The following is a 27,598-nucleotide window of genomic DNA, read 5'->3' as shown; positions in this document are numbered from 1 at the left end:
TATTCTTGTGTTCCCATCGGAAAAAAAAATGGCCTTACCGACAAGAGTGCCCACTGTGGAGTTCTGAATTAAGAAAATGTAATGACATGAGGTCAGGAAAGAGTTCGTAGCTCTGCCTCTTTAAAATTACTGACTACATTGTATATTTTCTGTGCCGAATCCTTAACTTCTTAGTTAATCTCCTCTCCTGGTGGATAAGGCTATAAAGGATGCTATACCTTCGCAAACAGATAATTAAATCCGTACAAGCTCATTATTAGGCTCCAGTTTTCTTCTCTGACTCTTTTGGCAGATGAAGCATGGTTCTGGCCTACAAGTTTCTATTTTTAGTGCCATTCTCTACAACTCTTAGGACTGTGCAGAATTCTTGGGTTTTGTAACTGTTGCCAGGTGCCAAGTACTGGATTCACAGTACCAGAAATGGAGATAAACGTCTAAGTTCTTACAAGATCCTTGACACATCGATTTTATACCATGTTTATTCAAGTCCCACTCATTCTTTGTAAAAACTTTAGCTGTCAGTGTTCCCCTTTCTATCATGTTTTTTTTTTTCACTTATATTCAGTTACTTTGCAAATATTCCACAAAAAGAGACAGAGCATATTCTAAGGTAACACAGACGAAATTGGCCAATTTAGCACACAGTCACTTCTGGTAGTATAGAATATGTGCTTGATTTAACAGCCTATAACACTTCCTTTAGTCCACTGAAATACCTACCCTATGCTTGTCAAACCTAGGTCTAAAGGGCTATAGATTATGCTGAGTGAAATGCAAATCACATTGTCTCACAGACAGAAAGGAACTTCAATTACACTCTAAGGCTGTTTGGCCATGCTTATTTATTTATTTGTTTGTTTGTTTGCTTAATGATTCTTGAGTTTTTCAAGACAGGGTTTCCATGTGTAGCCCTGGCTGTCCTGGAACTAACTCTGTAGACTAGTCTGACCTCAAACTCTCAGAGATTCACCTGCCTCTGCCTCCTGAGTGGGTGCTGAAATAAAAGGCGTACGCCACTCTACCAGCCTGGCTTGCCTCTTTAAATGAATGAACTTACAAAATGCTCCATGCTTACAAATTTGTCAGTGTCTTCAGTTCTATGACTTTGGATTAAACCAGATATTTTGAAAGTATCTCTAATTTTTTTTTTCGAAAGCGTCTCTAATTCTGTATCCCGTATGTAACTTGTCAGCCATGACTATTTTACTTTACTCTTACATATATGATTTATAAATAGAAGCAATGTTGACAGACTTGTTTGACTCCCTTCTAGAAATAAATGACTCATTTTGGATTGTATGTGAGAGCTTCAAGCTGCTCACAGCAAAAATCCACGACAATGAGAAAGTCATTAAACTGTCTGTCCAGACAGCAGGGAGGGAGGGAGGAAGAGAGGGAAGAAGGAAGGGAGGGGCAGGGAAAGGGAAGTGAAGGAGGGAAGAAGGGAAGGAAGGGCAGAAGGAAGGAAGGATGGATGGACGGATGGACGGACGGACGGACGAACAAGCAGTTCCTGCGGTAACCAGGACTCTATATTTTACATCTCACCAATGGTGAACTTTATGCTCCTGCCTTTTGTGAACTTTCTTGACACCAGAAGCTCACTTCTGAGGCCCTCAATTTCGCCTTTGCACCTCGCCATTCACCTTTGCTCTATCAGTCATCTCTGTACAGTTTAACACAGTAAACAAAAACCTTAGGTCCTTACTGATGATTTCTACAGTGTCTTCAGAACTATTCTGTTGGTAATTTCCTATTTATTCAAAACATATAGGCTTACTTTAGAAAGGGTGAGTCTTCTGACAGACAGAATTTCCCTGGCAGGGGGACTCCTCTGGTTTTCTTTTGGAATGCAAGAAGCCAGTTGCCTCTACTGGCAGGCTATCATGCTTTACCATATAACCCAGGAAAAGTAGAGAGATCCTGAGTCAAACAATCTGTGGAAACTCAGCTTTGAATTCGAGGCTTGCTGCTGCCTGCGTCTGTTTGAAACTGAAGAGGCCATGGGGGACGGGAAGGGAAAGCAGGGCTCACACACAGAAATTACTTAGACGTGCAAAGTTTGTTTCCCAGTGAGGAAAGAGCTTTGTTAGGAGAGACTGCCCAGATCACATGATGCAACCTTTTGACAACCCACTGTCTGCTGGGGACTCTGTGCGATGTGACCTTTTGACCTAGGAAGGAATGCTGTGAAGGTGGGAAAGTGCACTGAACCCTGGCCCGGGAGGGAACGTGGAAAACAGTCCAGCTGCTCAGAGCTCACGGAAAGCTTGGCGTTCGCTTTGAATTCAGAATCAGATGCTAGAAATGTAAGGGAATTTCCTAAAATTATTCCAGCTCTTTCCCTTACCCCCACTGTCTGATACAGAACTTACAGGAAACAAACGGGCTGTCTTGCAAATGTCTGTTATGAGAGAGGAAGCTCGCTTCTGCTTCCCCACCAGCTCGTGGATGAGACCTGTGTCTTTGAGCTGTTTTCCTGCAGGGCATTAAGCTTGCGCAAAGGATTTGGTGGCCTTAGGTGGGTCTGTGGAGGTGGGGGTGGGGCAAGAAAATGAGTCCATTGCTCTAAAAGCATTCCCAGTAGCGATGGTCTTGGCGGAAACAAAACTCCATTGTGCAGGGCTGAAACCTGAGAAACCCCCTGTTTCTCTGCTTGTTTTAGTCACCAGCATTGATCCTGGAACATGTGACCCTTTGAGAGGGAGCACCCTTGGTGACTCCTCCTATTACTAAATACCATTGTGTTTATAATGGCCATTTATATATGGTTACACTCCACGCCTGTGTGCTTAATAGGCATTCTGGAACTCCGATGCCACCTCACTAGCACAGGACACATGCTTTGCTTGGCCCCTTGGTCACTCTTTTACCCTACCCTGTCTTGTGTCATTGCTTGATACCCTCTATGAGAACCAAGTAGGAAGCTTATCATCACTGTGCAGAGGGCAGTCTGGATTCTGTGAGGTGTTGGAAGGTGGGGGTAAGGGAGGAGGAGGTAAGGGAAAGGAAAAAAAAACCAGACCGGCAAAGCCTTGAAGAAAATAGGTTACTTTATTATTTTTTTTCCTGTTCCACAATGTGTCTGCATTGCTCTAGTACTCATTTCTCCGCTAGTTGGGTCCCAGGAGGCCCCATGGAGCCCCGTGCAGCTCAGGGGATTGCATCTGTATAAAATGGGGGAAATGTAGTTTGTAGAGACCGTTCTTTACCTCGGTTTGGGTTCAGAACGGCAGCTGCTCTCCGACTTTGTCTGTGACAGCACAAAGGCCGGCAGGGCTGAAAAGCGAGTCAGCAACTGGAGAGACAAAAGCAACCATCAGCTAATACGGCTCCACATGGCCTGACTAATTTATGAGAAAAAAACTGTTCTGTTCATTGGATCAGCACTCTGAGGAGGCAGGTGGGATGGTAGGAAGTTTTCATTGACTCTCCTGAGCAACTAAGAATGCCACGAGAGATCCTTCTCAGTTTGAACTTTATCAGGGTCTACGCTTAATCAATAGGGTATTGGAAAAAGAATTAATTACTAAAGCAGAATAAAACAGCTGCATTTTAAACTAAGGATCCATCAATTCAGTAATCTTCCAGTTACAGGCTAGGTGCCGCGAGGATTTCAGTCTATGTAATGAGGAACCCGGGGACTTTGCTCCTGAACAGGCTGGGAATTCACATTATCCTGTTTCAGCGATTTGTCATTAGTACAACTCATTTCTCCTCTCCTGCACTACAGCTTGTATTTTATGTACTGTGGAACCCAGGAAGTTCCCACATTCAGGGGCGGGAGGGTGTGAAGGTGGAAATCATTGTCACCCTGAGAAAGAGCCTTAACCTAGCTGGGCCTCTCTATTCTGGAAGCTGCCTTCGGAACTGCTTGGGACCGGACCTCCAACCCCATTGTGCCTTGGGGTCGGGACACACAGGGTGCACCCTAGCCTGGAAATGTTGTTGCATCTATGATTTCCATAATGGTGGATTGCAAGGAGGGCTGAGGAAGGTTATGGGGGGTGAATTAGGTTTTTAGTGAGCTCATTAAGGAGGCAAACAGAGTTGAGACGGCAAGGCGGGGAGAGGGCCTGTAATCAGTCCTGCTCTCTTTGTTCCCTGCCTTGGGGAACATGTTTCGAAAAACTTCTTCCTTGCAGGGGCTGCCCAGTCTGGCTGAGCCCAGCCTGCCATCCTGGTGGCTGACTTGTTGATTTCTAAACCTCTTAATTCATTTTTTTTTTGTCCAATTTAATCTTTTCTTTCTGAAGGAAAATTAGTTGAATGTTAGCCCTCTCTGCACTATTCACCTCTTAAATTATGCTCATTTTGAAGAGCTTGTTATGCCTGAATAAACATGAAACGGCTTGGCGGCTCCCCATCCGAGGCACACCCATTTTAACACCATGTATTTGCCGTTCCTGGAAATGTCTCATTAACTTCTGAAAATCTGCGAGCATGATATTTTGGGCTACTGTAACACACCTCTTGGCAGCCACAGAAGGCAGTTTGGTTAATGCCTCGTAATATCCATTTTTATTCTCAACATGAAGAAAGACTCTCTATAGAAAATTGGTGCAGTTTGCTCTGCTAATTTTCATGCTCATTCCAATTAATTTAACATGACCCAGATTTTCTTCCTCGGGCTCATCCTGACTAATTAGTAAGGCAACACCTAGAACAAGTTATGTTTAATAACATTGAGGAACACTACTTGGGAGTGATTTTGATGCTAATAAAGATATTCATTGATGGGGCAGATATTTTATGGCAATGATGGTATGTGCTTTGGAAGTCCCAATGTGCTGGTTGGGGTATAGAAAAAGCTAGCAAGTCATGATGGGAGATAATATTATTTTGAAGATTTCTGCAGCACCTGAGCAAAACACTGGAACTAATTACTTTATTTATTTATTTATTTATTTATTTACTTGATTTTTGATAGAACAGGCTGAGCTGTTAAGTGATTCCTTGATAATGGGAGGGGTGGAGTTGTGGAGTTGCGGGCCTGACCCATATTCACTAGGGCAGGCATTCAGGACTTACTGAACCTTGGCGAGAGAAGAAAGGCTATCAGGCCATCCGAGAGCCACAGAGGTTGGAGAGGGAAGGAGTGGTTTCTCCACCTCTGTGCTTGGCCTTCCTTTTTTTTTTTTTTTTTATCACATTTTTGTCAGTGAGATGAATCAATTGTACGGCAGCAAGGCTGGAATGGCAGTGCTGTGTCAGAGAGAGTTTCTAAAGTTAAATAGTATGGTTTAACATGTGAGTGATTGTGGACTCTTTTACTATCTCCCAAGGAAGGCAGTTAAAGGTAAGAGCCTAGGAATGACACACACACACACACACACACACTTACACACACACACTCAGAGGAATGAATTATATCAAAGTGGAGGTATGCTTAGAGGGTATGTGTGCAGCATATATACTCTTGATTCAATATTCAGCAATGAGTGCTCAAGCATGTACTAGCTTACACACACACACACACACACATACTCTTACACACACACATACACACACTTACACACACTATATATATATGTGTGTGTGTGTATATACATATACCAGACACTGTTGTGTGTGTTAGTAGTAGGAAAGGATACAAAGGCCTGGAGCCTGACTTTCTCATATCCATATATGCATGTTCACAGACAAGTACCAACCTCCAGTGGTCTTCCATTGATCAACCACAAGCAACTTTGACTGAAGGACTCAATATGGCATAAAAATGTTACAAAGGGTCCGTTAGGAAGATGGAAAATTCTATACAGAAACCAGTACCTCAGGGATAGCCATTGTAAGGTAGAGTCTACTGTAGTGTGCTTGCTGGTGTGGATGCCAGAAGTGGACATAGGGTGTCTTACTTTTTTGTCCTCCACCTTATTTTCTGAGACAGGATCTCTTCTGAGACAGAGTTCACTGATTGGCTGACTGGCTGGCCATTAAGCTTCAGGAATCATTCTGTCCCAATACTAGGGTTTCAGACATGACTTATGGGATGGCCGAGGATCTGAAATTATAGTATTCTTGCATGCCAGGCACTTACCTGACAGAACCATGTTCCCAGCCCTGATGTAACATTTATTTTACAGGAGGGTTTGTGATCCCTACCTCCGCCACTTGTTACCCAAGCAACTTGCTTAACTCCCTTAAGTTCATGTGTATAACAAAAGTCAACCCTGCTAGAATGGTCTGAATGAACTGTAGTTATTCGTATGATATGCTAGCAGACTGTCTGGAAGACAGTAAAGGCTCAATAAAGGTTGTTTTGAATTAATACTGCTTTATGGTAGAAAATATTTAGAGTGGAAATTTCTCTATAAAGGTGCATAACAGAATCTCTGGTTATCATTTCCCAATGCTAATTACTACTATTAAAATCTGAAATTTGAATTGACAAGAATATTTTCTTTTACTTAATATTATGAGCAAGCTCCCTTTTACAATCCTGTCTAAAAACATGCAAAGTCCCCCACCTCCTGACTACTCATTGGTAACTCTCTTCGGTATCAAGTCATGAACTGCTTACTCCTAGGTGAGGACTTCCATTGTTAGAGTTTAGTTCCACCTTTTATTTATTTGATATGGAAAAATAGTTTAAATTATATCAGCAAGGTTAGACAGGGTAATATGAATAAGGAAATTAAAAATTGGGCAAAGCAGCCAGGTTTGGTGACCTAGGCCTGTGATCTTTGTACTTGGAAAGCTGATGTGCTAGGGTTGCCAGGAGTTTGAGACCAGCCCGGACAATGGGTGGCACACTCTCAAAAATAAAGAACCACATTATAATTGATAATGAAGTTAAAACCATTGCTTTCAAAATCACTATCTGAGTAGATCAAAAAATCATTATATAATCACCCATTTCAGGTAATTTAACCCAATAATATTCATAGACTATAGATCATAAATTACAGAAGTGCTTCACATAGGGCCAGACTTCAAAACACCATTCACCTAACTGCCCATCTCTGTCACAATGGGTATTGTGATCTATGGTCCTTACCCTTGATAATGGTGATCAGTTATATATAGAGAGGGGAAAAGAACGAGGAAAGGGGAGGGAGAGAGAATTTGTACCCACTGAGTCATGTTTTAAACTTGCATTGTGAGCCTCACAGTAGACAATGATAATTATTTTCCTGTTATTGGACAGGGATCCATAGCAAATGTCAACTCCACTTTCTTCTGGAGTGACACATCAAACCATTATGAAAAGTGGATATTTCTGTGTGAGAATTTCGTAGATGTAAAATATTTTCCCAAGGGAAATAATCCTCTAGGTTTTATAGCTCTTTTCATAGCTCTGGCCCTTTCAATAATACAGCACTTTGAGAATTTCAAATTTGCTTTAAAAATCTTTGAATTATCACATACAGTAAGACTTGGAACATAAGAAAAGGAGGAAGTTATTACCAGTGTAAGTGGAATTGTGGGATATGAGTTGAACAGTTGTCATTTAGCCCAGGAAAGACCCTTTCCCGAGGAACTTTTGTGGCACGGATTGAAGCTGGTCGCTCTTCAGTGGTTACTGACTGGTGGCGGGAATTGTGTTGTACTGGGTCAGCAGTGAATTCTTCACTCAAATGGTGTCGAGTCAGCTGGTTTTTAATTTGTTATCTTCTCAAGAGTACATTCACCGGCTTTATCACTAAGAAGAATGACTCCCTAGTCTGTGTGATCAAGATCCGGAAACGTGCTGGCTCAGCACGGGAAGGCTGAACCGCCACTTGATTGGTGGCCCTTGGATCAGTCTGATCTTGCTGCAGAGATGTCTGACTTCTCATAGGCTGATTTCCACAGGTGTGTGAGTAGACCTACTGAGAGAGCAAAGGCTTTCTTTCCTTCCTGGGAAGTGGTTGAACAAGCTTTCCTCTCACACTGCTAGTGACCGGTGCTATCTTTCTTTAAGGCTCACTATGGGCATATAACACAGTAATCCAAAAACCCAATTCTGGCCTTTGTGCCCTTAGATATAAGAATGGGGCAAGGTTTTGGGTTGTTTATTTTTTTCTTAAGTGAAGGCATTTTTCTGCCAATTGTACTAATTTTTCTTCCCATGAAAGGGACCTTAAAACAAAACAGAAGAGGCCCAACCTAACTTTCATTTGATGACACTAGGTAAATATTATATATATATATATATATATATATATATATATATATATATATATATATATATATATCTCAAAAGTCACAATGAGGCATTTGCACATCATCTGGCATCAGTATACCACTGCACTGCCCAGGCTAAAGCCATGAGGCACATTACTCTCTCTACACGTTACTTTTTCCAAAGTATTAATTATATTTTTGAAAGGGAGGAGAGGCCATGTGGCACATGACAGCACAGGCTGGAGATCTAACTGTGCTACCCGTGCCTCGAGTGTCTACGTGAAGATTTCTTATGCCATATCAGACTGACTGTCTGAGGGTGGACTGGTGCACTGTATACTGGGTCCCGGCTAGGCTAACGCCTGCCTTCCTTTATCTTGCTGCCTCGGGGGTTACCTGAAGACATGGTGTAGGGTTTTGTATGCTTGGGAAGACTGAGATAATACTGATTTTTCCCAAAGGATTTCAAAGAAAATATTCAATGAAGAATCATTTTGTTACCTTGGAAACTATCACTGTTATATTTTAACACAAATAGTTGGTTTTAGGGACTGTGTCTCACAATGCAATTTGGCTAATAGAGAAAAGTAGTTTTTATCAAAACCTGCAAAGTGCTTTCTGATCATTTGTCTTATATGTTCATGAATTAAAGCAACTTGTATACGAACCAGTAGGTTCGTGAGGTCTCTCTGGAGCATCTTTCAAATGCTGCACCCAGCCATTTTAAACTTTCAGAACATTGCTTTAGTAACTACATATATCCCCTCTCCCACCCCCTCACATCCCACTCAAGTCTGTACTGTGCCAAACATCAGAATTTTGAAGCTTTGGCTGTTATTTGTTTAATTTTTTAAATCAATTTTACTGGGGCAAAATTCTCATGCCAAGATTTCTTAAAGTTAAAATGGCCAGGTGATGAATTTGAGCCCTTGTATAATTTGATGGACCAATCCTGTCACTTCCCAAAAGTTTCCTTGTGTCTCTTCATTGGCTTTCCTTCCCTTCGTATGTGCCCTTGGGCCGCTACTGATCTGCTTTTGGTCATAAGTATTTGTTGGTATTTTCTCGAATTTACATATTTGAAATTATACAGGGGTCTCATGTTCCTTTGTGTGTGGCTTCTTCCCTTCAGCATAATAGCACAATGACCTAGAGACGTAACATCCAGCAGGCTTCAGTGGTAGATTCCTGTGTGTTGACAGGTAGTATCTCAGTGTATAGATACAGCACATTTTGTTTATCTCCTCATATTGTTTCATTTTAAGGAAGTAATCAGGTAAGCAGGCCATTGTTTCAAAGGTTGGACCCCTCTACTCTCCATTACTTTTACATTTCATTTTTAGTTCTGTGACTGCACATGTGTGTAGGGGGTAGATGCACATGTAAGTGAAGTTTTCTGCAGAGGCCAGAAGAGAGAGTTAGGCATCCCAGAGCTGGAGTTACAGACTACTGTGAGCTGCCTGACCTGGGTGCTAGGACCTGAACTGCTGTGACATCACTCCATCCTCCCCTGTATCCCACACTTTATTTCTACAGTGTCACTTTCCTCTCCCAATGTGTCCTATAAGGTAATGCCTTTGAAATTTATGACAGACCAACCTTAAGAACAATCTTGAACTTTGAGAGACTTAATATTCGTGATGGATTCTGTTATCAAACTTTAAATAAAAACCTAGAAAGTTCATATCCAAAGATTCATTTATTTGATTAGTAAATTCAGTATCTAGGTAATAGGAGTAGTGTGTGTGTGTGTGTGTGTGTGTGTGTGTGTCATGTATCTCTGTAACTTTTCTGGGATTACTTTTGGTTCAAGTTTTGGAAAAGGAAATAGCTTAGCCTAGAATTGTGTTATGATGTGATACAATTGAGCATAAGAAGGATTAATTTTAGCAATAAATTTCATCTATTTTTAGTAATGCATATCTTTATAGTGTAAACAATATAAACCCTATCCCAAGTGCTTCAAGTACATATGCTTATCCATATGTAAGGTGTTATGATATCACTAGTTAGGGGCATTAAAATCACATTTTTGCAAATCAGTTTGGGGGAAAACTACAGATATATTCTAATTCAAGTCCTAACTAGGCTTGTGTGCGCCTTTCAGCGTGCTCCATGGTATTGGGAGGATGGGGCACTCTTTTCACTAATTGTTAAGTTTTTTGAGATGTACTTTACATAGTAACAAATTACCCACACAAGGCTACAGCCTATTATTCCTTAGGATATATATTCCTAGTATCACACAACCATCAAAATGGTTAATTTTAGAATATTTTACCACTCCAAAATGAATTCCACACCAATTAGCAGTGATTTCCCATTTAAAGTACTTTTAAGAGGTCCCATGTCTGTGTTTCTTTAGTACACAGGCTGTGTGCAGATGAAGCAACTTGTGATATCTCAGATTATTCTTATTAAGCAGATTAATTATTTATTTCCCCAGAGTTAGTACATAAATACCATGTATATTCATTTGCATGACATTATAAATCATATCTGCTTGTTCTCAAATCATAACACTGGACTTTTCAAACACCAAGCTGAAATGGGGTGTCTAAGTGCATAATTACTTCCTTTAAAATGTTAATGATTTAACTTAGACATTTCTTAAACAGAAAGTTAGAGTTCTACTGGGAAACCCTGATGTGCTAATATTCTTCAAAAAAAAAAGCTATACTTTCCTAATAATGAATAGGCTTTAAGCTTGGCATTAGTTTTTAAAAAGTAATCAGTTATCAAGTGTGGTATGGAAAGCCTGTATTCTCAGCACTTAGCAGACCGAGGGATGATTATAAGTTTGAGGCCATTCAAGGATAGACTGGGAGACTTGCTAATAAATAAATAAATAAATAAATAAATAAATAAGGGAGTGGAGAGATGTTTCCGTCCATTCAAGGATATACTGGGAGACCTGTTATATAAATAAATAAATAAATAAATAAATGAATGAATAAATAAATAAATGAATAAATAAATGAATAAGGGAGTGGAGAGATGTTTCAGTAGTTAAGAGTATTTGTGGCTGTTGCATAGGATCCAGGTTTGGTTCCCAGAATCCATATTGGCGCCTCACAGTTACCTATAACTCCAGTTTTAGGGGCTCCAACACCCTCTTTCTGTCTTCTGTGGCCACCCAACCCCATATACATACATACATGCACACAGACACATAAATAAAATTTAAAACAAACAAATAAATAGAAATACCCAAACTAACTACCATCTTCATAATGCCATTTTTTCCCTACATGTAGCCATGATGGCCTCCTGAGAATCTCCTCCAAGAGCTGTTGATTGACATCTCAATGAAGTTGTCTTAGGAAATAGTTTTAAAGAGATGGCTGGCTTTGCTCTTGACACAAAGGCTTGCTGTAGAAGTTTGGGTGTATTATTTAACAATACTAACTTCAAAGTTGTGCTTTTATGAAATGGCCTATTATTTTCACTTTACAGTAACAGGTATAAAGTAGAGATAATGTTTTAAAAGTCTTTTGTGGGTCTCCTTGGACTGATATCTGCTGTTATACAGTTAGAGAGAAACATAAACTTAAGAATCCTAACTCATCAGCTGTCTTATATTATAAAAAAACTGTCCCCATTTCTTTTTTTTTTCTATAGCAAATACAACAATGAAGCAAAGACCTCTAAAAAGGAAGTGTAATAACTTCTGCTACAATTAAATATGCTTTTAAATTGTTTCAACAAATTTTATTATTGGTGGATAATATTTAATTGAATACTGTGGTATGCCAAAACTGACAGTATGATCTAAAATTCTGTGGTTATACTGTAACATGCACTTTCGGTACAGTAAATACAAACTGGAAGCAGAATAATCATGGTCTCATGTCAGTAAGAAACGGTTTACAGTTTATTGTATAGCAGAGTGTTTTCTTAGGTAGGGAATGCTTTTTGTAAATATAAAGGCCGTATCTTTTCATGAAAGACCTGTTGATTCCAAGATGTTAGCCAGCTATCTTTACTAAAACACTTGAGAATGCTAAATATAGTCCACTTCAGTTAAATATGGATGTTTTAAAAAAGAAAATCCCAGTTAGTCTGCAACAGAAGGACATTTTGTGTGACAATATTTTGCATGATTAAAAATTTAAACAGAATAACAGCTATTTATATTTACAGTTACATGTGAGTAATTACTAAAGCAGACAAAATACTTAGAGCATAATTTAATAATGTTTTCCTCTAGCAAAGGTGCCAAAATTGTTATTTGCATAATTTTCACAATTTGTACTGAAACAGCTAAGGGAAACTGGGAAGCCATGCCTCCTCAGCCCCCTTTTCTTCTTCCTTGGGAACTTTGGGGAGGAGATTCATAGATCATAGCATCTCATTTTTGCACAATTTTTCATAAACACCAAACCCCTGATGTCAAAGCCTCAGGTGAAGGAGACGAGATCCATTCATACTTTCCCTTCTGGGGTCTTTTTCAATGGTCAGTCCCAGCTCAACTTCAAGGCTCCTAATTATAACATTTACCAGTTCAAAGATTAACCTCGGTGAGGGGCATTCTGGGCTGGTGGTAACTTGATCAGCTTGGTCCTCTGTGGGTCCCTTGCTCTGGCTCTTTGTATCACAGAAGGGAGATGGTATCTGGCACATTCCTAGGATGACTGGAAGATAGCAGCCTCTGCGTTTAGGGCTGAAAGATTGTGAACTCAGTTAGCTGAAATGCCACGCTGGGGAAGCCAGGCAGACATTAAAGCAGCTTCAGACGAAGGTAGTGCAGCGCAAGGAGAGTCAAATTCGAGAGCTGGGACCTGAGTGGACATTTGTCCCTGCTCCCTACCTTAATAAAAGCTGAGAGTTAACTGTGGAAAAGGGCATTTGAGAGGTCACTAAAAATGAAGCATTAGAGTGCCCAGAAGGGCTTTATTGTGATGTACTGTGAATAAGTCTGGGAAGGTTCTTGGTACATTCCTATGTACTTATCAGGTAACACAACAAGTCCATGCTTTTAGCCTACACCACAGAGATTCTGCTGAGCTGTAATGGCAGAGGAGCATGCATCCCACTGGATTCAGCCAGTACTCTCTAAAGCTTTCTGTGGGAGACTTAGGAGAATAAACATTCTCTCTTAAGTTAGTCTAACATTCGTAACTGAGCTGTCTATATGAGCGCACACAGGCGCATGCACACACACACATACACATTCTCTCACACACACACACACATGCACCCCATATCTATATATTTCAGAGAAGAATGAATGAAATATATATATATATATATACTTCAAATGAGAATAACCAAATGAAGTGGAGAATAGACCAAACATCTTGCCAGCTTCCCTTCACTTCTGCTATAAAGGATTAGGAGTTTCAGTCAATAAACAAAGCCCTTTTATGGCTCCTAGCGGGTAAATTGAGGGGACTGATTTGGTCAAGGACCAGTACGAGGATGTTTCTGTTCAACAGCTAACAGGATTCAACATGCTATGGAAAATACAGGCATGCAAAACTATACTCCGACACTCACGTTGCCAGCTAAAGCCTAAAACACAGCCACATTTACATATGTGTCCATCTGTCTGTTTTTACACTTTATTTTTCCAACCAGTGGGTGAAGTGGTTTTCATCCAAGCTGCAGTCTGATTTTTTTTCCCTCACCCACCATTTCTCATTCTATCCTATAGATGCATATTTTAAAGTGTGTGCTATTTGTCTCTGGACAAGCATTTGCATAGACCTTGCAGGGACCTGCCCTTTCCTCTGGGAAGTTGAGCCATCTCTGTAGATCTGTCCACTCTGCAGCTGCCCTCACCAGCTAGAGTATCTCAGGATGTCTCCCGAGCAGACCGTAGACCCGGGGGTCTCATCCTGTGCCCCCACGTCTGGCCTGAGCCATGCTGCCACAGTCACAATCCGGAGCGAGCCAGCGGGGTGAATGGAAGTGCTTTGGCTCTCTACAGTGGAGAGCCTGCGTAAATCCTGTGTAAATAGAGAGAGGACAACAAAGCCTGCGCCCCCGCGGCTCGGAGCTTCTCGAGCCATTTGGGGCTGAATTTGCTAAATGCTGCTTATACCGCCTGAGAAGTTGAAGAGAAAGGACCATAAAATCCCCTCTCTTTCTTTCCCTTTCTGTTTGTCCCCCCCAAAGGGGGGAGGCGGGAGGGGAGGGTGTTCAGGACCAGGGAAGCCGAGGTAAGCCTATGAAGGCTTGTTTTTTCAGTGCTCTTTTGAGTGTGAAAAAGGTGGCCTGGGTCACTGTCCCCTCTTTAATGTCGGAAAACCCACACAGTTAGTAAATGTTGCATGTAAACGAAAGCGTTCATTCCCTTCTGCTTCCCTCCTTGCTGGTGGACCGTGAACTAGTCACTTGAAAAAAAAAATCACAGAAAATGTTCACTTGAACATGTCCAGCCGGTTAAGCCCAGCAGGAGAGTAAGAGAGATCAGTGATCAGTCTCTCGCTGCTGCCCTGGCTTTCCCTGAATTTCTGGGTGTACTCACCACCCCCAACTGTCCTGATGTGAAGAAAAATAATAATAATAAATTGCTTGTGGAATAACGTTGACTTTGCTGATAGTTCTTGGAGAGCAGCTTTTGCAAGGCTATATTCCGAGACAGACGGAGAAAACTTCCCCTCCTCTTCTTCCTTCTTATTTGAAATCTTGGTACTGTTTTCTCAGTGGGAGGCCCTAAATTAAACTCCTAGAAAGACCACCCCCCCCCCCCAACCGGCAGGAAAATATCTTTGGACTGTTAGTACATTTTAATCCTGTTTTCTAACTACTATATTGAGAGGGAAAAGGAGTCAAGAAAGGAAAGAACATTCTACAGTCTACAAAATCCCGTGTGGCATTCACAGGGCTTCGGGGTACTTACTTTTTAGCCACACTGCTCTATTACCCCACAGTGATGTGCCTCCCTTGCTGCTAGCACCTCTCTTTCCATTGGAATGGGGGCAGGTGTGAGGTGGGGGGGGGGCACCATCTTCCCTATAGACAATCCATGTCATGTGTCCTAGCACACACACTCTCTAGGAAGGACCAAGCATAAATGTACACTGAACCAGTACCCCACCAGGGCAAGGACAGTGGAGTGGGGAGCCCCAGGGTCACTGAAACCCTTTCATGAGCGTTATTCTTTCAAACAGGGTGTCCTCATCTCAGATCTGGTGGGTTTTGCTGCTAGTGCTTGGGGCAAGAAGAGAGTAGAGCAGAGGCTCCTTCTCAGACACTACCTTTGTGAGAAGAGAACTGAAAACAGAAGTAAGAAGAAACTGCCGATTAAGTCAAGAACACAGAACCCCAGCTCTGGGACAGGACTTAGGAGCACCTCTAAAAAAGAGACCCCTCTTTCGCTAGGGCTTGGAGGCTGAATAGGAACTTGCTAGCAAAGAGTAGAAAGTTGGAGTGGGGATAAAAATGAAGAGAAGAGCACACCAAAGCAACAGGGCGGGGTAAAGGGTTAGCATCTTCAATGGTGCCTTGAAAATGTAGCCTTATAGATACTCTTGTTTTGGGAAAGATATGCACCTAATTATTTCTTGGCTCAGGTTTCTCTCTCTTTTTATGTTATTAAAGAATTGCGTGTATATATTAGGTTGAGAGAGATAAATGGCCATGCCATCCAGTTCTTGTAGAGGTCAGACTGTGGGAATTACTTCTCTCCTTTTATGCTCTGAGTTTCATGGATCAAACACTGGATGTCAGACTTAGTGCCAGGTGTCTGTTCCTAATGGCCATCTTGCCAGCTCTTGAGTTTGTGTCTAAATTCATTGCCACACAATCTCTATCTGTAGCATAACGACAAATGAGTACCCGAGGCCGGTGTCCTGGAATTGAATTCTTCAGGGTTGAGGGATAATCCAGACTCTAGCTTCACCATCCTATCTTCTTGCTATTCCGGCAGAGCATAAGGGTAAGGGTGGAGGATGGACCATGGGCTTTGAAGGTCAAATGCTTGTATCAGTCACTTTCTGTGGTTTCTGACAAATGACTTAATTTCTTTGAGTCTTGGTTTTTCTCTTTGTAAAATAGAATAGATAACAGTAATGTGTCCATTCTTTCTCCCCTCTCCCCCCTTTTTTTGGGTGAGGATTAATCATGATTACAACATTGTGAACACAAATAAAGATAAAAGCGTGGGGCTGAAGATAGTGAAAGTGAGAAGTGTTGGTGAATGGGGGGGGGCGCCATTGTGTATTGTGTGTCACAAGATCCCAACATTGAAAACTCCTGCTGAAAAGAAATGTTTTGGGACTGTGTAAATGTGTGTATGCTAATTCAATGGTCTGTGCCTACCTACAAAAAACAGTTCATCTACAAATACTCTGACGCTTTCATACAAATTGCACCACTTTATAAGTGTTTATATAGATACAAGCACACATGCACACCTATGTATCTGTTTATAGTCACATATATTGTACACTAGCATCTGTGTCCTTACAAATGCATGTGAATGCTAGAAATGAGATGGTTGGAAGTCATTTATATCCATTTATCTGTTTTTTTTCTATGTTATATAACAACCACCTATTATTAGATTGCATCTCTACCTACCAGATCATCTGTTACTGACCTTGCCAGGGTCTCCAGCTAGCCCTGAAAACTTAATTAGAAAAATTCCAACTCTAGCCAGGTGGCACACATCTTTAGTCCCAGTATTTGGGAGACAGTGACAAGTGGATCTGTGAATTCAAGGCCAGCCTGGTCTACATAGCGAGTTATAGAACAGCCAGGGCTACACAGAGAAATGGTGTTTCATAAAACCAATAACGAACAACCAACTATAATCAAAATTCTGATTCTACATTGCTTATATGTGAAGCCTTCTCAGGGCTTGGTTGGCTTGCAAAGAAAAATATGCCCACTTTCATTTTTGGCTAAAGTGGACCAACACTATTACTATTCCAGCTGTTCTGCCTAAATTAATCCTTCTTCGAGATTTAGGCCCTTCTTTTTTGTAACCTTGGGCCTTCTTCGATGTGTGGTTGACAAGAGGGCTTAGATAAACTAACAGAGAAGTAAAAGCCAGTTCACAGGGTTATGAGAAAGCCTGTAGTTAGCAGAGTGGACTTGGAGAAGTTAGGCATAGAATTAGATTTATTCTTGACCATAGAGAGTTTTGAAATCTTGGGCAAGGAGGCAATCTCATTGCATCAATGTTCCCTGGGAATCAGTTTGTGTTTTAAGGCATGGGGAAAGGAAACCATGAGAGTTCTTCATTCCTGTGGTGTTAGATGCATTCTAATATATCACTGTGATTATTATGTCTTTTCTCCAAACTTTTCAATGGATATCTCATAAAAACTGACTTTAAGCTAAAGGAAACTGTGCAATATGCAAATGAAGGGAAGTGTGCATATTGCTTGAGTGGTTTTTATGACCAAGGATTTTAGGGATCACATTTTCTGATGGAGAGTTATCGAACGATCCTGTTGTGGGGTGCCCATGTCTGGCTTCATTCGCTGAACACCTATCAATGGATATGGACTTTGACTTTTCTGGAATATTCTGTATTCCTCAGGATTCAGCATCCTGAGCCTCAGCTACTCACATTGCTCACCTAGACAGGTGCCTCTGTATCTACCAGGCAGAGCAATGCCTGTGCTCTGAGAATACTTAGCTCAGCCCTGACAAGAATATAGGATTTCCTTTAGAGCATAGATGTAAATCCAGCCAGAGATGTTCTCATAATACATCAGAGTCTTATACCAGCAGAAGGATGCAGAGATTAGAGCAGGCCTCCAGACAACAACAGTGGTAGCAGCCTAAGGGGATATTCTCAGAGCAATGCAGCTGACGTGGGCTTCTTAGTGTTCATACTGATGGGCTCCACAAAGAGTACTTCCTATCACTAGGTCTTGGGTGCATCTGGGATCTGCCTGTTTCTTAGCTGACACCTAAGCTGATGCACTTCAATTGAGGAGCAGTATTACAGTTGTTTAGCAGGAACATGAAATGATCATGGGGGCAGCCAGGATCCAGAGCAGACCAAAAGCCCACTCTAATCTCTGCAGAAGGCTCACATACAATCACAGTTATTCTCCAAATCACTCCCCTCTAATTGTGCAGTAGTAGAGTACTCTTCCTGGGGTACATTTAATTTCAAGTCAGGGTATCCAAAGAAGTGCCCTGTGCCAGTGATTTGAGAAGATTGCTCAGTGAGAAAAGGGCTTGCTGAATGAACATGAAGATCCAAGTTTGTGTTTCTAGCACCCATATAAAAAACGGGACACACGTCTGCATCTCAATGATAAGGAGGCAGCAGACAGAGGCAGGATGTCCCTGTGGCTTGTTGACCATCCAGTTACCAAAGCTCCAGATTCCAGATGCAGTCAAAGACCCTATATTAAGAGTCTGTATGGTGGAGGGCTGCTGAGATGGCTGTGTGTGTGAGAGAGCTGCTGTGTGAACATGTAGACCTGAGTTAGGATCCTCAGAAGCTGTATACAAAGGTAGGAATCACTGTGGCTGCCTGTCATCTGTGCACTGTGGAGGGCAAGGACAGAAGGCTTACTGGGGCTTGCTAGGCACCAGACTGGCTCCAGGTTCTGTGGGAGTCAGAGAATAATAGAGTAGGACACCCAAGTCCCTCTCTGCACAATAGATACCCTTGTATGGATGTGTGCACTCCCACCACACATGCACATACTTCCTGCCTTGCCCCATGCAGACACATGCATGTACATTCACACTCACACACACACACACAAAGAGAGAGAGAAATAAAATTAAACTAACTTTAAGGTGGCTCAGTGGGTAAAGAAACTTGCCATATAGTCCAACAACCCAAGTTTGATACCTGGAGACCATGTAGTAGAAGGAGAGAGCTGAACCTTACATGTGACTCCTACATGCACACCACAAGACATGCAAGCAAAGAATCAATGCCAACCTTTATGCATAAGCAACCCCCCCAAACTTGTTGTAAATGCACTGTCTTGAGCCCAGGATATTTTGATTCAATGAATCTAGAATGAAGCTTTGAGATCTCCACCCTCAGCAATCTCCCTCACAGTCTGGTTTACTCAAAGGCTATGCACCCACTGGCCTTGGGTATTCCTTCCCATGTTTATAAATATTATGTCTTACTTACTAATGTATACCCATTCTGAATATCTTACACAAAATTATATCTTCACCTTGGTCAAAGGGTTAGTAACTCTCAAATGGAAATAGACAGCATTTAAAAAAGTTTTTTCCTCATCATCAGAGATGAGTATTTGGTAGCTATAGTCACTCATATAGGTCCTAAGAGCACTAAGGTCTCTTTCTCAAGGAGTGATGTTCTTGGAGTGGTTAGAAGTAAGTGTGTGCATGCAAGCAATTTACCAGCCACGAAGAATAGCCCTTAGGTACTCTGTGGGGCCAGTTCCCCCCATGTGACCATTGTCAGAGAGGGGAAAGAGCGTTGAGTAAGTCCTTCAGTCATTTGCCTTGCCAGCAATGGTCCTTTTGTTGAGGTTGCGCACCTAGGTGGGACATAAATAAGGAAGAGACAATTCTTTTTCTGGAGGCTGCTACAGTACTGAATGGTAACTTCAGGGGTAGATGTGTGCACTCTCCATGCTCCCACCTCCTCTAGCACACCCATTGTGCTGGTGTAGACATCCTCTTCAGCACATTAGCTAGATTAATGCACAGCCTTGAAACAAGAAGGCAATATCCAATGTTAACAGGGGCTTAGCTCCAGCAGAGGCCTGCACACATTTAGTTTAGCTTTAGAGCACACAGTTGCCTTTCAAACATTTTCTTTATTTTGCTCCTAGCTCTTGGTACTTGACTTGGTTCATAGTCCACAGGGGAAAAAAATGATGGTATTTATTGTCTTCGGGAAAGAAAAATTCCTCTTTTTGTAGAGATATAAACACTAGCATCAATGTCTTCTATCCATGTACATTATGAAATGGTCAAACTTAATAAAAAAGTGTCCTGTTGAGTATCTAGTCATTAATATAAAACCAGACGTGTTTTTGTTTATAATTATTTATGACACCGATCTAAATTCAAGTATTTCATAACATTTTTATGAAATGGACTGCTTTCTATTAAAATTCATGTAATGCTTCTCCTCCTCCAATTTAAGTCAGTCATCAAAGCAAGCTCATGCTAGCAACAGTTTTTTTTTCCTGGAACTAAACATAGTGAATCATATAGTCTGAGGGTGTTATCAGCCCCTTTCCTTTTAAACAAGAGGAAAAGGCCCCACAGAGCCACCACCTCTCGTTTTTTTTAAGGTCATTGATTGGGTTCAAAAGGCAAATGCCTTTCTTCGTTGAACTTCCTTCAATTAAGCCATTAACCTTTTGCAATAAGAGTATTCAAAAATCTATCAAAGAAAGCTAAATGAGATTTTAACAAAATCCTGACAATTTCAGCTTAAACATATACACAGAAACCATATGTGCTTAGGAAGAAATATATACACACAGGCATTGTTTACAGAGTGTGTTTTTCTATTTGGAAGACAGTGAAAGAAGAGTTATTCCATACATAATCTAAAACGTGCATTCAGAGAGCCACAGAGACGGCACAGTCAGAGACAAAGATATCTCTATCCACAGTGTGGGGACAGACAGACCGACTGACTTCAAACTTGGACTTGCAATGTGAATTTTTTTCCCCTCATCTCTGGGTACTGCTTTTCGAATTTGCCTCAGGCTACAGAACAGCACCTCAGATCCCCAAGGCCCACTGCCTGGCTCCTAATAGCCGCTCTCCATCTGTGTCACATGAGCAGCTGATGAGATCGCTCCAGTGTCTGTATTTTGGAGAGCACATCCACCCAGGTGAAAAAGCTGGGGTTGCCAAGGAGCAGTCAGAAGCCATTAGTGTGGGGGAGAATTTGCCTTGCAGCAGTTCCTTGGCACAGTGGAAAGTGTGTGCACATGTCTCCATGCAGGCTTGGGCATGTGTGTGCTCCACTGTGTGTGTGTGTGTGTGTGTGTGTGTGTGTGTGTGTGTGTGTGTGTTCGTGCGTGTGCATGTAACCCCCAGTTAGAAGTACTAGAAGTACATGGCTATGCTGGGAAGGTCAACAGATAGAGATTAGATTCTATATATCCTACTATTCAAAAGCCAAAGGATTTTTCCTTTCCTGCCCACATATTCATTCTTTGACTATTGACTGGGGGGTGGGGGGGGGATAGAGAATCTCCTGCACTGTGTGTATGTGTCCCTCCTCTGTCTATGTCTCTGTTTGTCTGTCTCTGTCCCTGTCTCTGTCTCTCTCTCTCCTTCTGTTGTGTGCTCTCTCTCTCTCTCTCTCTCTCTCTCTCTCTCTCTCTCTCTTTATCATAACAGAAGGCAAAGAAAAAGAGAACAGCAACTTGGGGGTCATGCTCTACTGTTTGGGCAGATGGAAGGGAGCTGCTTTGCCTTGGGGCAGGGTGGCTGTAACGAAGTGGCCTGTCAGTCTGTAAATAGTGAGGGTCATCCCTTCCATGTGATGGAGGGGATCGCATTGCAGTGAAAATGGAAATGTCAATAAAATTAATCTGCTAGCTCTTTGCTGTGGTTTTTCTGCTACTCTGGTCAAAGAAGGTTGAGGTTTTTTGTTTTTTTGTTTTGTTTTTCTCTTTCTCAGTGAGATAGTGAAAGGAACAGGTACCAGGAAGGCCATGAGGCAGGCTCAGAAGATCTAAGGCCAGTGCTCCAGAGGGCAGGAAGTCTGGGTGGAACACCATTTGGGAGGAGGGAGGAGGGCTGGGGATTTGCTGGTGGATCTGCTGCATTCCTCCGGCAGCTACAGAGTGCCCAGCTCAGGCTACATTGAGCACAGAGTTTATTGTTTTAGGCTTTCTTGGACAAGGTTTTTACTTAGCGTGGGATTTATGGCATTTACTGCTAATGAATGTCTATTCTTAAATTACAAAAAAACCCATCTCAGCGCAATTCCCAGATGTCCTTCCAGGACCCCAGCTTCTTAAACACCAGCAGGGAGCATAAACTCTCCACTTCTCTGTTTTCCTCTTTCGTGTGGCTCCAGGCTAATGATGTGCAAGGAAAACACAGCCATCTATAAAGCCCCAGCGCTGTCCCCGTATTCTTCATTTATTTTGCATTTGATTATGCCACAAGTCGGATCTTGTTTCTTTCCTTTTTTTAAAGTTATTAGTTCAAATATTAATGTAGGGATATGGCATATATTGCTACTCTTGATTGATGCCTTCCCAAAAACAGGAAGACGTGCTCGTATGAATTTTAAGAAAGTAGGGGTCCTGCAATGCCTTGCCAGAAGAGTTTTTCAGATACATAATTTAGATGCCCTCCAGGCAGGCTTTCAAGGCATTTTTGCCGGAGGGCAAGAAAAAATAACTCTGACTGTTAAAAGTAAATGATTTTTGCTAATGCACAATTAATGCCAGAGAAAAAGCACAGAAGAGAAAGATGTTGTTAAGAAGTTCTGATTAAGTGAGCACCCTACCTTGATGTGTGTCTTTTTGTCTGCCCCTGTGCCCCCCCCCCCCCCCCAAGGATAATGATCAGTGGTGCAGAGAGCTAAAAAGTTTTCATGTCATGCAAATTCGGAACTCTGGGTCATAGGAGGAGCATGTGTATGTGTGAGTTTAGGAGGTGACAGTTCTGGGAGGGGCTGAGCAGGCAGTGCATTATGTGCAATCAACAGTGACACAGCTACTGTCACCTATGCAGGCAGCCTAGAATATATAGACTACAGAACATTTAACTTGATTACCCGGCAGTCTGTGCTCACTATGGGCACGGGGATGTATTTCTACCAAATGGGCTTTCTCGTAGTGGTTTACCCACACTGGTTTCCATAATTGACAAAGAGCTACCGCTCTGTGTCAAGTACACAATTATAATTGAATTAATGATATGGGCGAGTGTGAGACACACAAAATTAACATTTGAAGAGGCCTGGCTTAATTTTGTCTTTTACATATTTGTGTCTCCAATTATACTTTAATGAAAGAGAATATACCCCCTTAATGGATTTCTTTCAGAGAGCTCAGCTAAGCTCACCATTAGCCTGGCATTGTTGGTGGTACCCTCACTATGCTGCCTCTAATGGATCTTCATTTCTTCCTGTTAGGCGATGGGTTAGACAACAGCGTAGCTTCACCTGGCACAGGTGATGACGACGATCCAGACAAGGACAAAAAACGCCAGAAGAAAAGAGGCATATTCCCCAAAGTCGCGACAAATATCATGAGAGCGTGGCTCTTCCAGCATCTCACAGTAAGTTACCATAAAAGACATTTTAAAATCACAGAAAGTTTTTTTTTTGTCCTTTTGCTAAGTTTTAGCAAATCACATGGTCTCACAAAGGGTTAGTTTTGGTTTTCGTTTGAGTTCCGTCCTTCTGTTTTTCCTTCCTTCCTTCCTTCCTTCCTTCCTTCCTTCCTTCCTTCCTTTTTTTCTTTTCTTTTTTTTTAAAAGCAAAAAGACAAGATTGTCTGCTTTCTGTTGGGATCTGGTGACTTGTATAGCGGTCACATTTTGTCAAACATTGCCATCCAAACAGTAAACTCTAGAAAGGATCAGGGTTTTGTCTTAAGAGGCCAGCAGTAGACCATATTCAAAATGGCCTGAGACTCTCAATAACATATATGTAAATATTTACTGGGTTACAAGATATGAGCAACTTCGGAAATACAGTTTCACCCAGAGGAGAAGGCTGTGAGGAGCCCATGAAGTTGTTAGCACTACTGAACCTCCTGCTAACCAGCGCTGTCTTCTCCATGAGTAAACCCAGCATCTTGGCACATGCATATCCAAGCTCAGCCCACTGTGTTGGCCTGAAAACACTGTGTGTGAATGTGTGTGTGTGTGTGTGTGTGTGTGTGTGTGTGAAATGAAGAAGGGTTAGAGCCATGCTAATGCCTTTGTAAGGTTGAAATTAAGGATTCTCTTATAGCTGTTTAAGTCCATTACCTTAAAAGCTAGTCTTTTTCACTTCTGGGAAAAGATGAATATGTGCAATGGCCTTAAAGTAACAATTTGTGTCGCCATGTTTGCAGTTAGTTTAATGTGTCAGTACATACTGTTGACTCAAAGACTGTCATGATGAAAAAGTGACACAGGAACTATTTTTCTGTCTGTTTGGAAATTCTTGGGAAGTTTCTGAGGATGTGTCTTGGCCTACCATTGTTTTCAGGCCATTCTATCTACATGATGTAACAGAGGAAGTAGTCCGATGAAAGCTGAAGGTCTTCTTTGGTTATCTGACTTGTGTGTCAGCATACTGAAGGACATTAGTTACAGTGTTGTAAGCGTAGGACAAGGTCCCACTCTTGTTCATGATGATGACTGTCGATCTGCTCTTCTCACAGAGGGACAGAGGGCAAGGGGTGGAGTGTTGGTAGGGAGGAAAACGTGATGGAGTCATGTTTCTAAATCAGACATTTTGATGTAAGGACCTTAGTACCAAACTGAAGTGGATCGATCCAGCATGTGGTGTCTGGATCAGCTCAGGGTACCAACAAGGTTTCCCTGGTAGGGGTTTTTCTTGCCTCACAGCTATGGCCATTTCAAAGGTCAGGGCCCTGCACTGACTTGGCTCAGAGGAATTAGACGGAACATGCGTCTCTGGGCTGATTACTTAACCAAAGACAAAATAATGAGTCCTAAGCAAATACTGACTAATTGAAAGGGCTGTAAATCCATTACATATTGGTCAGGGATAATCAGGAGTATTTAATCACTTTTATCTATTCAGGAGCACTGAAGCTGCAACGGCAAAGCCCTCAACCTTGCCGTGTGCTTATTATTCTCATCATTATCAAAATTACTTCACAGCTGTTCTTTGCTACATCACCTCAGCTGGAGACTGGCTAACCTGTAAAATGTTTTTAATTTGGAAGTCTAGTGGATGTGAGGGGAGGGCTTCCTTGTTTCTACCCCGAGGTTTGTTGTTTTAAGTAGCTGTAGGTGCTAGGAAAGAAGGGAGTTTCCTCAACAGGCAAGCTGCTTCATCCTGACCAGCTCGTCTGGTTGGTTAGCTGCTTCTGGGCTCCCTTACAATTATGTCTTTCTTGGTTGAAATTAGACATTTCCACAGTTGCTTTGCAATCAAGCATCTATGTGCATGTATTTCCAGTCTCTGCCATGAAAACCGATGTCCCTTGGTGAATGTGGCTACTCTAAACTCAGAAAGGGAAGCAGAGTCTAGATGGTCAAGTCTAGCTGTCTGAGTCACCAGTTCTACATCCTTTCCACCTGTGAAGGGGACTTTGCTCAGGTCTTTTCAGCTTTAGCAGTTGTGTAAAGACCTCAAAATGTCTGTCATCAGTACATTCAAAGTCACGATGGTGATGGGTTATGGAGAAGACAAGACTGTCTTCCTTATCTGTCTGGAAAGCCACTGGCTTCTCCGGCCTTTCAAAACAGGGAGGGCTCTTTGCTCAATCTGTGAACAAATCTCATGGGAAGCCATCACGAGCGCTCATTGGGTTTCTTGCTTTGACCTGTCGTGGATTCATTTCTCACAATACACTGCAGCTGCCCCTGCAACCACCTGAACATGATCTCTCGCCACTTGCATGTCAACTGTGTTACAAACCCACCGCCTTTGTCTCGTAAGAATGTTTACCTAGTTAAGTACACAGAGACATTGTGCAGAATTCTCTATACCACTAAAAATTTCCATGAATGCTTAGGAGGAAAAAAAAAAGAAAAAGATCAAGAAGACATTCAGAGTCTAGGAATCAGGAGCACTTCATTTCAACTGCTGATTTCCTCTGGCAGTGTGATGCTCAGTTTAGCCCATTAAGTTATCTGGCTTTTTCTTTGCTTAATTTTTCAAATGAGAGAGCCACGTCACAGCCTCCATAGATCTCTTGTCTGTAACTTTTGTTGCATTTGGATTCTGCCCAGGGCCCTTCAGCAGAGCGATGCCCCCAGCCCCACAGTCATCTAGCTACTTCCTTCTTCTCACTGCTCACTGTCTGCTTTCTGTTTCTTCTCTCCATGATCTTCTTTCACAGATTGCTTTTCTTTCATGGCTTCTTCCTGCTGGCTTTGTCTCCTATCTTTCTCTCTCTGTTCCCCTCCAGACCTTTTTTTGCACCTCCCTTGCATCTCAGAGAAATTCTCTCTGGCTTTTACTTTGAACATGTTTTCTCTCTCCATCCACACTTCACCCCCACCGCAGAGAGGACGCCTAGTAACTTTGATGAGGATGGTCTTGTAAAACTTTTACTTTCCAATCTTTAATGAGCTGAAAGATTTACTCAGCTGTAATTCTGAGCTCAGAAACCAAGAATAGAGCCCCCTAACTAGCGACATGTTAATTTAGCCCTCTTTTCTTACTCGCAGTAACAGGCAGAAGGGAGTCCTTGGAAATAGGGATGCCCCGGTATATTTCTCTGTCATTTAATGAATTTCAACATTCAAAGTGAAATGGTGGCTGGAACTCACTGAAAATAGATGTGGTCTAAATTATTATTTCATGTAAATTTCTTTACATGTGTGGGATTCAATGCACATTCTTCCATTATCAGTCTCTTTAACATTATTTCAAACTGGTCTGTCCCCTTTTGTGCAGTGTGACCTGTTCTTGTAGTACAATAATCCCCGATGTACCCTTTTTTCTTTCTTTCTTAAAAAAGAAGCTAATTGAATTATCTCATTATTTTAATTTGTTAAGCAAATGTATTTTGCATCTCAGGATGTGTTCTTCTAGAAGAGGGCTGCAAAGGCTTTGCCCCCTGAATGGGCCATTGGCCCATTTTGACATTCATGCATTCATTAACTATCAGAACATAAAAGAACTCTGGGTGTATTTTTTTTTCCAAACACCCAACCAGCATGAAGCAACTTTTTCCAATAAGCCACAGGGGTCTCTCTACATATGTTCTCAACTGCAAGCTATTGTCACCTATTCTGAATACCTCAAAAGGCCGAGAGGAGGGAAAAAACTCAACTCAACAAAGGCCAACTGTAGCAATTGTGAAGTCTTAGTCTCAATATGACAAAAATCATTAACCTTCCATTTTCTAGGAAGAACAAATTCCAGTATAATTGTAACAGTTGAAACAGTCTCTCAGATTCCTATGAACCAAGGTTAGGAGAAATATAATCAATTTGCTGATAATTGATTACTTTGGAGAAAATATTTAAACTAGAACCAAAGTGGAATTTTGAAAATTGAGCTGTTTGATTAATCCGTCTCTGTGCTCAGAGCCTCGCTCTTTGAATTTGTTTAATCTGATGACGAAGAATGACTCTTCGGTTTCTAGCTACCAGTTTTCATTATGTCCTTTAAAACAATATCCTCTAAAATGTACAAAACTCTTACCAAAAAAAAAAAAACAAAACAAAACAAAAAACAAAAACAAAACAGATTTCCTCTTAGAAATTCAGTTAGCAAAGCTGTTGAGCTCCTGCGATCCTCTTCCGTTTGCGGATTGCCCTGCCTGGCTTATTCACCCTAAGACAGAGGAGATGGGAGAAAGAATCTGTTGCAATACGATTGGATTTATCAAAAAGTAAACAAGGAACAAAAGAAACAAACAGATGTCCATAGGGCTATCTCAGAAAAGGATATTCTCTTTAT

General features: G+C 41.6%; 1 protein-coding gene across 28 annotated transcripts in view; it reads left to right on the top strand.

Moving 5' to 3' along the window:
- Positions 1–27,598, top strand: part of Meis2 (Meis homeobox 2) — a 206,274-nt gene that overhangs the window by 44,127 nt on the left and 134,549 nt on the right. For all 28 annotated transcript variants that reach the window (NM_001346047.1, NM_001346056.1, NM_001346053.1 and 25 more), the window contains one exon: positions 23,135–23,280. In NM_001346047.1, the coding sequence (NP_001332976.1) occupies positions 23,135–23,280 (146 nt within the window). The remainder of the gene's footprint in view (positions 1–23,134; positions 23,281–27,598) is intronic.

The sequence above is a fragment of the Mus musculus genome, chromosome 2, assembly GCF_000001635.26.
Source record: "Mus musculus strain C57BL/6J chromosome 2, GRCm38.p6 C57BL/6J".
Classification (NCBI taxonomy): domain Eukaryota; kingdom Metazoa; phylum Chordata; class Mammalia; order Rodentia; family Muridae; genus Mus; species Mus musculus.
Note: the sequence above shows the minus strand (reverse complement) of the source record. Positions and strands in the feature narration are given on the sequence as shown.